Source organism: Beta vulgaris, chromosome 7, assembly GCF_026745355.1.
Source record: "Beta vulgaris subsp. vulgaris cultivar EL10 chromosome 7, EL10.2, whole genome shotgun sequence".
Classification (NCBI taxonomy): Eukaryota; Viridiplantae; Streptophyta; class Magnoliopsida; order Caryophyllales; family Amaranthaceae; genus Beta; species Beta vulgaris.
In genome coordinates this window covers 56,245,659-56,260,529 of record NC_079208.1, presented here as the reverse complement: position 1 = coordinate 56,260,529, position 14,871 = coordinate 56,245,659, and the positions used below count along the sequence as shown (strand labels likewise).

General features: G+C 35.0%; 2 protein-coding genes across 5 annotated transcripts; both read right to left on the bottom strand.

The window, feature by feature from the left end:
• Positions 1 to 828: 828 nt before the first annotated feature.
• Positions 829 to 4,433, bottom strand: LOC104899938 (putative 12-oxophytodienoate reductase 11). Of its 2 annotated transcripts, none has more exons than XM_010687230.4 (5): positions 3,911 to 4,433; positions 3,641 to 3,781; positions 2,629 to 2,759; positions 1,641 to 1,805; positions 829 to 1,557 (listed from the first exon to the last, which is right to left on the bottom strand). In XM_010687230.4, exons 1-5 carry the CDS (start codon positions 3,994 to 3,996, stop codon positions 953 to 955), a joined length of 1,128 nt encoding a protein of 375 aa, XP_010685532.1. In that variant the 5' UTR covers positions 3,997 to 4,433; the 3' UTR covers positions 829 to 952. The 2 variants fall into 2 exon arrangements, with proteins under 2 accessions (XP_010685532.1, XP_057246672.1); XM_057390689.1 differs by having other exon boundaries at positions 1,641 to 1,748.
• Positions 4,434 to 4,571: 138 nt separating this feature from the next.
• LOC104899937 (internal alternative NAD(P)H-ubiquinone oxidoreductase A2, mitochondrial) lies at positions 4,572 to 14,563 on the bottom strand. Of its 3 annotated transcripts, none has more exons than XM_010687229.4 (9): positions 13,819 to 14,563; positions 12,046 to 12,259; positions 11,792 to 11,952; positions 11,275 to 11,340; positions 9,872 to 10,035; positions 9,503 to 9,617; positions 7,884 to 8,063; positions 7,622 to 7,800; positions 4,572 to 5,056 (listed from the first exon to the last, which is right to left on the bottom strand). In XM_010687229.4, the coding sequence occupies exons 1-8, from the start codon at positions 14,239 to 14,241 to the stop codon at positions 7,648 to 7,650; spliced, it is 1,476 nt and encodes a 491-aa protein (XP_010685531.1). In that variant the 5' UTR covers positions 14,242 to 14,563; the 3' UTR covers positions 4,572 to 5,056; positions 7,622 to 7,647. The 3 variants fall into 3 exon arrangements, with proteins under 3 accessions (XP_010685531.1, XP_057246670.1, XP_057246671.1); XM_057390687.1 differs by lacking the exon at positions 13,819 to 14,563 and adding an exon at positions 13,601 to 13,805; XM_057390688.1 differs by lacking the exon at positions 13,819 to 14,563 and adding an exon at positions 13,393 to 13,439.
• Positions 14,564 to 14,871: the final 308 nt, after the last annotated feature.

Genomic DNA, 14,871 nt, shown 5'->3' with positions numbered 1-14,871 from the left:
AGGGGTATTTTAGTAAATAATTAGAGTTTCATGTGCTCATTTGACACCAAATTTGCTCATATGAGCATTTGCTCATTTTGTAGTAAAAGTATTTGCTCATTTTCTTAAATGAGTAAAAATGTTTGCTCATTCGTTCATTTTGCTCATTCGCTCATTTTGCTTATTTGGAGAAAATAATCTTGGGTGTACCATGAGCACGGTGCACCCAAGTGTACTATAAATATTCTCATATACAAATGTAAATATTTGGTCAAAAATTTAAAGTTTGACCTTAAAAGAGAAACAAGCACTATATTATGATATGAAGGGAGTAGTTATTACTTATTACACTTTGGTAATAACTGAAAAGGGTCGATTCTTTTTGAAGTAGAAAACTTAGTTCGTTTTATAATAGTTGCAACTCGAATGTGGAGATAATATGTCGTAATTCTTATATTTGTAAGATTTTTTTGTTTTATAAAATAAAATCAAAATAAATATTAAATAATGATTTTGGCTTGTTGTTATTATACCTGATCAAAGCATGCACGGCTTAGAAAATGCTCGAGCTTAGGCAGATTCTTTTGGGCCTGAATTTTGTTTTCGTTTGGGATGGGTTTTGGGCTTAAATGGTTGTTTGGTTGATATGAGAAAATACGATAAATACAAATTTCGAATTGAAGATTTGGTGAGTGGTTTGGTTGACAATGAAGTAGCAAAATGAAAGAATTAGAAATTATTCCTAGGAATTTTGAGTTCCCACAAAATGGTGGTTTTGGTATATTTAGGGGCTAATAAGTATATTGAAGATAGGATTACATTTAGCAACCATGTTGTGCGAGGAGCATATGCATGAAAAGATACACAAAGTTGTATTTTCTAAACAATGTTTTTACCATAGATACACTCATACAAGCTAAGTACAAGAGCAAAAAACATATACTAGTACAAATAACTGATGCTATAATCTATATCATATCTTCATTTGGTGGCTTTCTTCAAGGAATGGATAATCAGTGTAACCAAGAATAGGATCAGAAATGTAACATGTATCTCTGTTAAATTTATTAAGAGCAGCCTTAAGTTGAAATCTTTTGGGTAAATCTGGATTAGCTAAAAACAAACGACCATATGCTACAAGATCAGTATCATCCTTCATTACAACCTTATTTCCATCTTCTCTATCATAACCTCCTGCAACAATGAAAGTACCATTAAAAGCCTTCCTCATAGGTAGTAGACTATGAGGAGACTCGAATTTCTCTGTCGCGGTTATCATCCTTGGTTCGATTGCGTGACAATAGAGAATTCCATGCTTGCTGAGGGATTCAGCCATATAGAGACTTAGAGCTTCTGGATTTGAGTCTGCTGATTCCATGTAATTGGCGAAAGGAGATATTCGAAACCCAACTCGCCCTGCACCAATCTCCTTTGCAACTGCTTCAACTACTTCTAGAGCGAATCTACAACGATTCTCTAGAGATCCACCATATTCGTCTGTTCGATCATTAACTTGGTCTTTCATAAACTGATCAATGATGTAGCCATGAGCCCCATGGATTTCAACACCATCAAAGCCTAATATTGCATTCAAAGAGTCACATTTCAAAATGAAAAGGTTTTTTGATATAATCACTTGGCAATATTCGACATTTACTTACCAGCTTCGATTGCATTCCTAGCAGCAAGTCTGAATTCATTCACAACAAAAGGTATTTCATCCGTTCTTAACGGCCTTGGGATCGAATATGATTCTCCACTGCTCCAAACTTCAGGTACAGGTTTATCAGTGCAAGAAATTGGAGCTTGCCCATTTGGCTGGAATGCTAACAAAAATACCTTGGCTTAGCAAAATGCAGGGGAGAAAAGCACTTTAGAAGGCACCTAGCTAGCTAAGTGACTTACATTAAGGATCATTTGCCAATCACTAACTTTTCAAAAGATCCCAGTAACTCACAAACTTTCAAGACAACTTACATTTGACATTGCTACCTCTTGCTAGATTTTCGTTTGATATTTGAGCGATTTCTCTAATTATTTACGACTGAATTATCGAATATAATCTGATATATGGGGAACCAGAGTATCGATTGATTGGCATCGCCTTTCTCGTCTCATTATGACACGTTATTTCTTATTATGTAGGCTCAATTGATCCCGATGTATAGGTCTTAGTAGCTTGTAGTATTCAAGATCTCATATCATAGAACCACCCCCTCGAATTCCAAGCTACTAGAAAGGGAGAGGGGATTCAAACATGTGACATATCGTTCACAGTATCTCAATCTTAACCACTAGGCCAAAACATCCTTGATATACATATTGCTTTTGTGAAGTAATCGTAAGTGATTTTAGCCTAGATTGTTGTTATGGCCCCAAAAGCTGATCTATTGAATATTGATAATAAGTAAAAATAATTAATTTTTGTCTAAAAGGTACAATTTTCAACTTTCTTAACTAAGTTTTTAATTAACACTTTTCAGTAAAAAGGAAATACGACATCATCAGTTGATATATCCGTCAGACTGTGTTATCATCCCTCGTCCTATGTTAATGCCTGGTTTTGATTTTCTTTCCTTGTAAAAAAAAAAAAGTTGATATGTCGATTTGGAGATAATAAAAAGCATTTTAGGATAAAAGTTAGTTTACCGTTGTTTGAAACACGTCCAACATGCCATAACTGACAGAAAAATATACCCCCTTTTGCATGCACAGCATCAACAATAGGTTTCCATGCTTCAACTTGTTGTTTTGTCCATATACCAGGTGTGTCTTTGTACCTGCACAATTCAATTGAAAAATGCTATTTGGAGAAGAATAGAAGATGTTGCAAGTGATTTAGTAAATTATCCTACTCACATGTTCTATTTGGCACTAGCGTTTGAGGTAGTGCTTAGCTGTTGGACATATTGAAATGCTATTTAAGAAAATTATTAGTGTTTGGTAAGGTAGTGGTTATAATAGCGGGTAGCAGTTTGAAATAGATTATGAGTAGCAGCTGTGGATATACATTTCTTTGAGCAGCTAAAAAGTCGTATGCTATTTTTTGTGTAACTTCTTTGAAAAAATAAATACTTCTTCCGTTCCATAATAAGTGAAAAATTTCTCTCTATATGTGAGAGTTTTTTTTTAGAGAAGTGTTTCACTTGTTATGGAACGGAGGAAATATTGAATTTAACTATTGAACGAACATATGAAATTGTTTTACTTCATTTCATATTAGAATAAATGTCATTTATAGTCTTTTACAATTCCAACCGTTAAACTTTTAATTAAACAACTAATTTAATCGCTGACTGCTAACAACTACTAGTAGACAGGCAAGACAGCTAGCAGCTACCCTCAACAGTTACAGCTACTACAAGTTTACAACCACTATTAGAACTGCTATGCCCTTAGCGTCACTCAATTTATTAAAGTGTTTTTCTTTTTTCGACAATCATGAAATCCATGGTATCAATACGAATATACAAAAGTGATTTTATTGTCACCAAAAAAGGTTCATCTTAAACTTATAAGAGACTCTACGCAAATTATATGTGAAGTTTTTTTATAGTCAATTTTTTTTGCGATGAACAACCTTAGTTTCTAAAATATCTTTTTGCGAAATAGAACACATAAAGTATATGGGAGCCTGTTATAGATCAGGCGTGAAACGTACCCTCGACCAGTTTCAGAAACTACAGCTGCCTCAGATATGAGAAAACCACCATTTGAAGCTCTCTGAGAGTAATACAGAATTGCGTGTGGTTGAGGAATATATCCATAAGACCTGAATCTTGTTAGTGGTGCTAAAACAACCCTAATCATATAAGAAAATATTATTATATTAATTACGGTTTACTGAATTATTATGACATTTAGTTAAACATATAAGGGTAATCAAATAAATAAATAAAAATGAAGAAATAAGGTTTTAATAAATGATTACCTATGAGAAAGATGGAAATTACCCATTTGGTATGGGGTTAACAGTGGGGTGATCTCTGAATCATTTGAAGACAATTTCTCACCCATTTTTCTTGATTTGATGTTTCCTGTTCTTTGCTCTTTGAATGAAGGAATTTACCCACCACTACGTATGTACTCAGAAAACAGCAATGTTTTTATAAGGATCATGGTGATTGGTGCCAAACTGTATACCACACGTAGGCATATTCTCTTTGACATAAAATAACTGAACTAAACGGACTGCAACTGAACTGAAATGAATTAAATTATAACTAACAGAAATGATAATTGAAACTGAAATGACTGAATTGAACTGATTTGATTACAACTGAACTGAATTGAACGAAAGTGAACTGAAAATAAATTGGGGAGAACAAATCCTTATAGAGTTTGATTTGCTCTTCTTTTTCCTTTTCGCTTTTGTAATACTAAGAGGGCTTGTCTTCTAGATTCCATGAAGAATGAGTGGCTATAAGTTTTGGGTTAGGTACAAGTTTGGTGAGCTAGTCTATTGTCACACTGTCACTATAATTATCTACTGGAGTTTTTATAGATGTGCATTTTGTTTTATTCCTCCTCATCATGGGATAGTTTTGTTGAGTTGTAACTTTCTTCAAAACTATTAATAAGAAATTCAATCATTAAGAAGAAGAAACACAAGACGAGAATGTTGCAATCATAATGGAACGAAGGAAGAATATTGTAACATACACGTTCAGAGCGAACTTCATAACTCTCGAAAACATTATCCTAAAAACTAAAACAAAGGTAATCAGCTCCTTTCAGCCATTAAATTTTCCAATATTTAGATTTGAGGTCATACTCTTGCTACATTGAAAAAAAGCAAGCTGCTAGCTTCAAGCTTCAAACTCAGCAGCGACAAAGTTTCGTGTTCCTCTCTAGTTTTCGACAGCAGTTTCCACAGATCAAAAATGGGAAAATAAATTGACATTACACTAGAAATCACTTAATTACTACATCAGCAATCGATCTTTCGTTATTGTTATTCGAATAGTGGGATGATGAACATTACTATACTTTACAAAAAAAAAAAAGAACAAAATATTGGAGGTATCTTCAGTATTCCTTGATTTGCATTTCTTCAATGGCTGCTCGCTGCTGAAACCTGTAATAACAGGAGAAAGACATTAGAACCATGCATTACAAGAGTTATGTAGCGTCAGTTTTCCGAGCTCCTGCAGTGATGGAGTTTCGGTCGCGGTCGAGCTGGGTGATGCCTGAAGCGGGATGTTTTCGGCTCAATACTGATGCAGCCATGTTGGAGGAAGGTATGGTGGGGGTGGGGGTGCGGGACTCGGTAGGGACGGTCCTGCTGGTGGTTGTTCGAAGGTATAGGGCGAGATGGTCTGTTAATCTTGCTGAAGCTATGGGGGCACGCTTTGGATTGGAAGTGGCGAAAAGATTTGGCTACAACTGCATTGAGCTGGAATGTGATGCAAGCAATATTTCAAAAGCAATTACTAGGAAGAAGTTTGGGCGATCTCCTACTGATCTTGTGCTGGAAGACATTAATTTGATTGGGGATAGTTTATCTAGTTTTTCTATTTCTCATGTTAAGAGGGGAGGGAATACAGTAGCTCATTTCATTGCGAGAATCCACCCTTCTAATGGGGTGCAACATGTTTTTGTAAACAATTTCCCGCAAGGTGTCTTAGCCTTGGCGGAGTTGGATATTGGTTAATAACATTGGTTACTGTTTTCCCCTCAAAAAAAAATAATGGAAGCTGGTATATCCGAGGATAGGTCTTCCCTTCCTTCTTTGGTCTAGAATTAGTTGTCACATTGTCTCAACCTCTCATAATTGAGGAGAGAGCGTGATTTTAAGTTTTTAACAGAAAAGAAAGCACATTTTAAAAATCGAATTATTTCTATTCTCTCCCTTTAATTAATTTAAGTCAGAGTAGATCAGAAAATCTAGATAAACAATTACAATTATATATAGTCATGCTAAAACAGTATATTTGAGTATTTGACTATTAGTTTCGGTGTTTCGGACAGAGGAAATATCTGATGTACATGACATGTAAATTATGCAGGCCAAGTTTTATGAGAAGAAAACATTCAGGCATCTGTCGCAAAGCTGTTGGCGTTCCGTATGCAGTGAAAACATGCCCTTGGTATATAATGTGTACTGTAGTTTGTTTATGGATATGAGTGGAAAAAGAATCAGGGAAAACGCTAAAATCTTAGACTATGCTGTGGGGCTAAGGTGGTGTTTGGAAAGGCATGAGGGATTGAGGGTAGCAGAGCCATAGAGGTGATAGAGGTTTTTTTGGAACTTAGGTACAAGCCAAAGGCGAATGTATTCTAGTTGGGTTGTCTAACCAGCCAACGAAAGGGGTTGCTTAATCCCAAATTTCCACACCACGCCCATAGGAGATAAAACTACAGCAAAATGACTGATTATCATGGATAGTGAAGATTCAAAGAAAATTTCCAAAGAACTTAAGGGCCAGTAGGGCCTTCAAGGCACAAGCACCAGAAATATGCCGTCCTCGTACAAAATGATGACTCCTTCAAACCAAAACTAAGTGCTTGTTCGGATCACATGAATAAAAAGAAGGGCAGTGTAAGTTCATACAAGTGCAAAATTGTACTAGTATTCTTTGGTTGATATAGATATAGGAAGTGACACTTTTATGTGAAGTTCCACTTCCCACAAAATGGAGGAATTAACTTGCCTAGCCTCCAACCAGGTAAGTAGAACTTCCCATAAAGATTTATTTACTTCCCATGCAACCAAACAACTTTATATACTTCCCACAAATAGAACTTCCTTGCCTCAAAACTTACTAGAAAGGTACAGTTCCTACATTCAACGAAACAACCACTATATTATCCAAGTTCTTTCTCCACTTTCAAGAATCAAGGCTCACCAAGAATAGAGTAATTTTGGATATTAAATGAAAGAATAAGCTATAAGTATCATCACAATTTTTTATAGAGAAGCATCATATTAGCATATCCTATCAAACACAGAATTGGGTCCTCCTTTCTTTAGCTCCTATTTGTGTAGAGATAATTGTACACTGTCTCGGCGTCTCAAAATCAAGGATATAATATGGCTTTTAAGGAACATTATAGTTCTGAATATCGCAAAATCATTGGATCAGGCATCACTCTCTTTAACTGGAGATATTTTAGAATATACAATTACACTGTACAATGAAACAATACTTTCTCAAATGACAATTTGTTGACAATTGACATTGTGTACTACGCGACTTTTTTTTGCAGATGGAGTATAGAATATAGAATGAGTCTAACTAGAGGGACCCTTTTATGCTGAAGTGCCTCAAGAAGACTAAGAGGTGATTGTTCTGACTCGCTGAGCTTTGCACCTCAGCACCTTGAGGCATGTTCTATTACATTCCAGCCTAATTATTAAACCCTTGCAACCATATAATTAAGTCTTATGGAACTGCTAAAGTCCATCAGGATAATCACCTAAACCAAAAGTGATGTTTGAAAAGAGTTAAGGGCAGCAGTACGATAAATGTATGAGGATGGCGCTCCCCATGAACTAGAAAGGTATGGCAGTGCCAATCTTTGTCATAACCTTTTCTTTAGGTTAATATTAACATCCCTAAAAAAGTATCTGGTGCCAATATAATAAAGGGTCAAAATGCAACGAAATTTTTGATACAAATAAAAGAAGATAGGGTCTTACAGTGGTAGGTTCTGCTTTGATAGTGTCTATATTCGGCTTATATCACGACCAAAAAGAAAAGTAGTCAGCCAGTTAATGGCCACATAGAGTCGATTTCTCCAACTTAGAACTCGAGTAAGATATGCAGACCTCCAGATAAACCAGCTAGGGAAACCTTTCAGTGACAAGCCCTTAGCCTCCTGTAAAAAATCAGCTATTGTGTGAATTATGTATTAGAAGTTCATAAAAGGATGCTTAGTTTTTTATATTAATAGCATACTACCTTGCTCTGCCTAAGGTCCACAAGTGCCTTATAGCTACCTATAGTTGCCATTGATCCTAGATGTTTGTACACAAAAGGTTCCCCCATATCAACATCTTCTGCGCTGTTTGCACGGCCTCCACCAGCTTTACCAATTTTGTTCAAAAAGTTGGCTAAGTATTTTCCTTGCCGTTCTGCTACCTGTTGCAACAGCATACCATCATGAATTTCATTAGGTGCTAGAACCTTATTGGAGCAGTCCAATGTGATGCTAGACGAAGGAAAAGGCTAGGAAATTATCCAAAACTATTTGAGCTACTGAAGAAAATCAAGAAGATGATACTTTTATGTTTCATACAGAAAAATTATCTCAGTTATATGGACTGTTTTATCTTCCAATTGTGAGGTTTTTAACTCTATTCTAAACAAAAGAATCAGGATTGTATTTTTCGAATGGACTTTATTAAATATGGTCTTATATGTCACATGATCAATTTCTATGACAAGAAAGCTATATGAGATGAATGGTTATCTACCAAAAAAGAAATATGCAAGATTTATGAATCTACTTCGTGAAAGCTGCACCAAGAAACAACAAACTAGCAGGAGCTAAGTGTTAGATAAGTAAGCAGTTGAGTTTTCAAAGCAAAGATTCCATATGATATAGGATTAAATTTTAGATAGTATGAACTTGATGAAATTGGATATCAATATACTTATAGATGACACATGGCATCCCAGATAAAATTATATCCATCTCAAAAATTTATTCTTGGTCCTAATATACAAGTTTCAAGCTCGAATGAAGTTTAACTTGGATTTGAAGTTTTAAACTTGTGCTCTAATATACATCAAACACCAAGATTCATGAGATAAAACAATCTTCAATTGGAATCAAGCTTATAATGGAAGTCACTCATATTTCTAGATCACCTATGGTTGCTACTTGAGGGGTTCTGGTGGCTCACAGAGTAAAGTGATATGTAAACTTCGCTTCACATTGCATACCCACGTTATATGAGACACTGAAGACCTTAAGATTCAGGGCATGCTCGGAATGGGGGTAATATATTAGGGTGGTAATGGGAGATAAATTGAAAAAAATGAAAGGTACATGTAAGTGGTGGTAGAAGAGATGCTGTAGATAAAGGAGAGAGATGGGAATACATTACCCTCATTTATAGGGGAATACATTACCCTAGGAAGGGTGGTGGCTAACTATCAACCCCAAACGAGGGTAATATTTCTCATCTCCATACACAATGAACACCTATTCTCATCTACCACAACTTTCATTCACCTGCATTCTCTTTATTTTTCTTCTATTACCCCCTTAATACATTACCCCCAATCTAAAATGCCCTAAGGCTAATAAAGCTTAAAAGATTCCCAAGTTTGACACCTTGACACACACCCCTTTTGGAAACTTGTAACTTGTATGTTAGAGCTAAAGCTAAGTCCATGTAATAAGAATCTTGATGCAGCTAAGATATGACCTACATATTTAGCCTTTTGTCATCTTGCAGTTATACAATGCATACTGCTCTAAAATCTTGAGGTTCTCGAATCTTCGATATTCCCAAAAGGATAAGATATATTTGCTTTTCTTAGCAAACGAATTCAACTTTGTGTATTTTTACCTGTGCCAAAGCAGGGAGAACTGGTTTGCCTGTACTTTCAAGAAACCCTGCACAATCACCAATTGCATACATATCTTGAACAGAAGGAATACGTAGCCAATCATCAATGCCTATCCTGAAAAAACAGGCAGATATTATTATGTAAAAGCATTTAGTTAAATTGTAATTTAAGCACCAAGCAGAAACTTCGAACATCATTTAACATCAGAGATGAATTAGAGTAAAATGAGCAATAGACCGTTGCATCTTTGGGGATCTAATGATGATACCTTAATGTTTCTAATTCAACATACATTCAGCTAAAACTCTGAAATACAAAAAGCCTTGAAACAGTTTATGTCGGTTAAAACATGGGAAAATATAGCTCACCTTCCACCAGGTGACGTTGGGAGTCCAAGATTCTTTACAAAGGTCGAGGGACCAACACCTGTAGACCATACTAAAAGCCCATAGGGAACTTCCGAACCGTCGCTAAGAACTATCTTATCAGGTTGTACATCTTTGACAATTCCACGGACAAGACGAACTCCTGACTGAGAGAAACTATGTAATTAAAATAAGAGAGTGATGATCGCGTCAGTAACATCTATACCCTAGCAGTTATGCATAACATTTACCCTTTTCCAAAACAAATATTCCACTAAATGTACCACTGTCATACAATCTCAATGCACCGTTTAAAGAGATTGGACAATAGAAACAATAAAGCTTCAGTTTGCATAAATTCATTACACCTTGTTGCTGCCGATTCTAGCATTTATAGGCTTGACAACTAACAATCACTTGATAATCATATTTATGAGCCAGCCAAGAAAAGGCAAGCTGCAAGAACAATCAGACTGAAGCCCAAATTTTAGAATTTTCTAATTGCAGAAAAAAAAAAAAAAAACTTCATATGAAGTGAACAATAGTAAGTATTAAGCAGTGCTTCTCAATAGCTTTCTTCATTTAGCTGGAGTTCTTTTTTTTTTTTTTTGACGAGCATTTAGCTGGAGTTCAGAAATATAATAGGTGCATAAAAAGAAATGGTAACTTTATATAAAGGATAATCTTACATGTGGTTAGTCTTCGAGTGAAGCCTAAGAGTCAAGAGAAAAAACTTCTTGTAAAGTCATAAAGGAATGACGATTAGAGGGACTCATTATTGGGAACTTAATTTGTAAGGAACTCAAGAATTGGCCCGAGCCATAGGTCGTAACAGTGTTGTTGGCCTATTATAGTCAAGGGTTTGACTCAAAATCCCTTATGGTTTAGGTTTGTACTTCCTATTGGGCCTATGAAGGTTTTCTTTGTATAATCCTCGCTTACATTAATTGTCATCATTGTAAATATTTTCGTTTCCATGCACTAGTAGTCACTGAGATCTATTTACAATTCAACCTCCTCTTGTAGTCTTTCATCCAAACAACAAAAGACCTCTACCCAAATCCACCATTAAATGCTTAGAGGTCTTACCAAAAACATATTTGCTCAAGGAAAAAAACCAGTAAACATAAAAACTCTAAAACACCATAAAAAGCTCCAATTTCCAGTGTCCCCTTCATTACTTGGAAGTAATCATCAGCTAAAGAAGCCAAAATATATGTAAAACAAAACAAGTGGACATGCCTTATAAGGATTGCAACATATTTGAGACATAAAAAATCTCATCACAGGTACTCTGGACATGATTAACACCTTCCCGAGACATATTTATGCAATGAAGCATGCATTTGCACAGATTTTAGCATTGGAGCAAAAAGGAAACATAGTTACAGCAAATGAAATCTCACCTTAGTCAGCTGTTTCACAGCATAGTGCCTGAGGCGATCATCGAAGGAAGATAGGATTTCATTTGCCTGCAATTAGGGTGATGTCACTACTCGATATGTCATCATATGTGGAATAAAATCTATTCACACTGAGAGAATCCTGAAGGAAAATACTAATAGACAACATAACTAGCAGCCGAGACATGAACAACGTAAATAAAACAGTCAACAAATAATAACATAAACAACAATTGTTAAACTATCTGAAAAACTCAGTGCTCAATTAAATTGGAACTGCACCACCACCAAAGTTTGGTTTCATTTTTCCCACATCAGAGAAATAAGGGGTGGGAGTTGGACACTGATTGGGCATCCAAGTTGAAATATATTGGAGGACCCTTTGAAGTTAGGGACATACTACAGATATAGATCCCTGACCTTACACCATATCTTTTTGTCCAACACAAAAAAAAAACCAAGGACCCGCTTCTTAGCAACCTAGAAAAATAATTGAGAACAATATAACTAGAAGTCATACCTCAATCAAGGTAACATGGATGTAATCTTTGACATGTGCATATCTTTGACTAACATCCTTCATAATGAAATCACTAAGCTCGCCACTAAACTCAACACCAGTTGGACCACCTCCCACAACAACACAATGCAGGAGTCGTTTCTTCTCCTCTTCAGAGATACCTAGATACAAGAGAAAAGGCAGACTGATGCAGTGAACTCCAGATCAACTTACTTAAGTCTATAACAAATGAAACATGTAGTATTGTTCCATACCAGGTATATCAGACAACATCAAATTCAAGAGAAGTTTTCTACGAATCTCCTGAGCATGATGAACTTCACGAAGAAAAATTGCATGTTTATGCACCCCTTGAATTCCAAAAGTAGAGGCTTCTGCACCTGATGCAACAACTAATTTGTCATACGATATTTTGAACTTCCATGGATCCAATGACTGAGCTCCTTCTGTGACAGTCTCACAATGTACCTAACATGCATAGAAGCAATCCTGATTAACCAATTGCAAGCTCCTCTGATCAAATGAAATAACAAGAAAAAGAAAGGCCTAGACTGAGCTCATAACCCAAATATGCAATTCACTATATGACTTGTACTCATAACATGTCCATTTCATAAATTCATATGCATGTAATTAACAATCTAACATTATATCGCCACCGAACTAGCAATTTCACACGGTTATAAATACTTAGAATAAAATCTAGGTTTCCATTCGCCAATGATCAATATAAGGTTGCAGTACCGATACTATTGTACACTAACCCATAAAACTTTACAACGTTTAACACTTACGAGCATGTCTCTTACAACGCTTTAGGCTCCAATAAACAGTATCAATTAGCTACTTCCTTTTTTCATGTTTGGTTCAACCCCTCCTCAATCCATTACCATTACTTGGTGGCAATGAATTCCCCTAGTCTATTACCTTCCCTTCCCCCTCAAGTAAAAAAAGTTTAAAAAACATTTCTTGGTGGTAATGATTGGCATTCCTTTTACATTACACGGCTTGAACCACACAACCAATAAAGGTAACAATTATTGTTACCATTCCTCTCCTCTATTTAGCTCCACTCTCTTTCTATTCCATGGCTTGAACCAAACAAGCACTTAGCCATGATATTACAGTTCAACAAACAAACAAACATTGAAGAACCCCCCCCCCCCCCCCACCACACACACACACACTCCTCTATGATTAGGCTTCATACTTCCTCCGCCCTGCCTTAATTTATCACTATAATTCCTTCTCATGGAAGTTCACTATTAATCACCACATACTCATTTTTGTAACTTTTCCCTCTCGCACACATTTGCCTTTTCACTAGAATAAACAGCTATACTCCTGATCTAAAATCAACAAATTCCAAAATAACACATGCTCTGAAAATCAAAACATTGAAATGTAATTGGATATTTATCCTAAGTAGTACATTCTAATTCCTGCATATTACTAATACTTTCATAATCTCATAATAAACACACATACCCATGATCTAAAAATCACAAAAGTTCCAAACTTTATGAACTAAAAAATCAAAAACCTAACAAAAATGCAAAAAAAAAAAAAAAAAAAAAAAAAAAAAAAAAAAACACACATACCACATGATCTTCAGTATCAACAGAAGTACAATTAGCAAGAAAACAATGTGAAGCCAGTTCATAATCCTAAGCACTACATTCTAATTCCTGCATATTACTAATTCTTTCATAATCCCATAATAAACACACATACACATGATCTAAAAATCAAAAAAGGTCCCAAACTTCAAAATAAAAAATTAAACAAAAATGCAGAAAAATCACATACCACATGATCTTTGGTATCAACAAAAATACAATTTAGCAAGAAAACAATAAGAACCTGGTTCCTGCACATAATCCTAAGTACTACATTCTGCATATTACTAATACTTTCATAATTTCATAATAAATACACATACCCATAATCTAAAAATAAAAAAAGTTCCAAACTTTATAAACTTCAAAATCAAAAATTAAACAAAAATGCCAAAAAAAAACACATACCACATGATCTTTAGTATCAACAGAAGTACAATTAGCAAGAAAATAATAAGAACCCGGTTCCCTAGAAATTGCAGGTTGAATCCTCCCAATAGGCTCAGCAACAGACCTAAACTCAAGAGTTCCAACACAAGTTGATGCTAACAATGGAGTAAAAACCATGTGATTTCTAGGTGACACACAAACGATGTCGTATAACTTTGTATCAATCTCCTTGATTAGCCTACACCCGGCCCATCCAGAGCCCAACACCACCAATCTGGGCTTTTCATTGGGCTTTGTGGGCTCAAGCCCAGCATGCCTTGTTACAGCAGCAGAGGTGGAATAAGTAGGAGAGAGAGAAGTGTAAAGGGTTGAAGATGAAAATTGAAACTGGGTTTTAGATTTCAGGATTGAGGGTTTTAGGAGATTTCTAAAAAATGACATTTTTTTCTTCTTTTTTTAGAAAATTACTGTATTTTGTTGTTGATGATAACATGCAAAAGATTCAATCTTTATACAATGAACATTTGAAGGGCTCTTTTTTTATTTTTTTATTTTTTTATATTTTTTTTACAGTTTTTTTTAATATTTTTGTTCTAGAATTTGGAGCTTGTAGCGAAAGAAATGGAGGAAAGGTGTCTTCCCTTGAATGTAGGAAGATACATGGTGGAATTATTTTGAATATTCAGAGAGCTGGTAGAAATTATATTGTTATAAAAATTAAAATAATGGAATTTTTCTTTGGGCTTTTTCTCATTTATTTCCTTTTTCTTTTGTAAGAATAATATAATTTTGGATGAATCATCTTGTTCGTGTAACAGATGGCGGCTATCTAGATATTTTAGCTGGCTTCAGCCATTCATTCTTATTACTACCTCGTTTTTTTTATTTGTTACATTATCGTGCATAATTTTTAAAAGTTACGACAATAATATTTCTTATTTCACTTAAGTAAAAATTATAAAAATTTGATATTATAAATTAAGTTGAGACTAATTTAACAAGACCACAAACAATTATATTTATATTTATAAAATAATTGAATAAAATTAGTGACTTCATTCCTAAAATAAT

What these genes read in the sequence shown, in the direction of transcription:
- LOC104899938 (XM_010687230.4), bottom strand. Translation starts at nt 3,996, where the DNA reads ATGGGTGAGAAATTGTCTTCAAATGATTCAGAGATCACCCCACTGTTA. An exon ending in GTTTCTGAAACTGGTCGAGG is followed by an intron (nt 2,760 to 3,640) that starts GTACGTTTCACG and finishes TGAATTGTGCAG; the next exon opens with GTACAAAGACACACCTGGTA. An exon ending in TGGACGTGTTTCAAACAACG is followed by an intron (nt 1,806 to 2,628) that starts GTAAACTAACTT and finishes TATTTTTGTTAG; the next exon opens with CATTCCAGCCAAATGGGCAA.
- LOC104899937 (XM_010687229.4), bottom strand. Translation starts at nt 14,241, where the DNA reads ATGTCATTTTTTAGAAATCTCCTAAAACCCTCAATCCTGAAATCTAAA. An exon ending in TCCATGTTACCTTGATTGAG is followed by an intron (nt 11,341 to 11,791) that starts GTATGACTTCTA and finishes CCCTAATTGCAG; the next exon opens with GCAAATGAAATCCTATCTTC. An exon ending in TGGACCTTAGGCAGAGCAAG is followed by an intron (nt 7,801 to 7,883) that starts GTAGTATGCTAT and finishes GATTTTTTACAG; the next exon opens with GAGGCTAAGGGCTTGTCACT.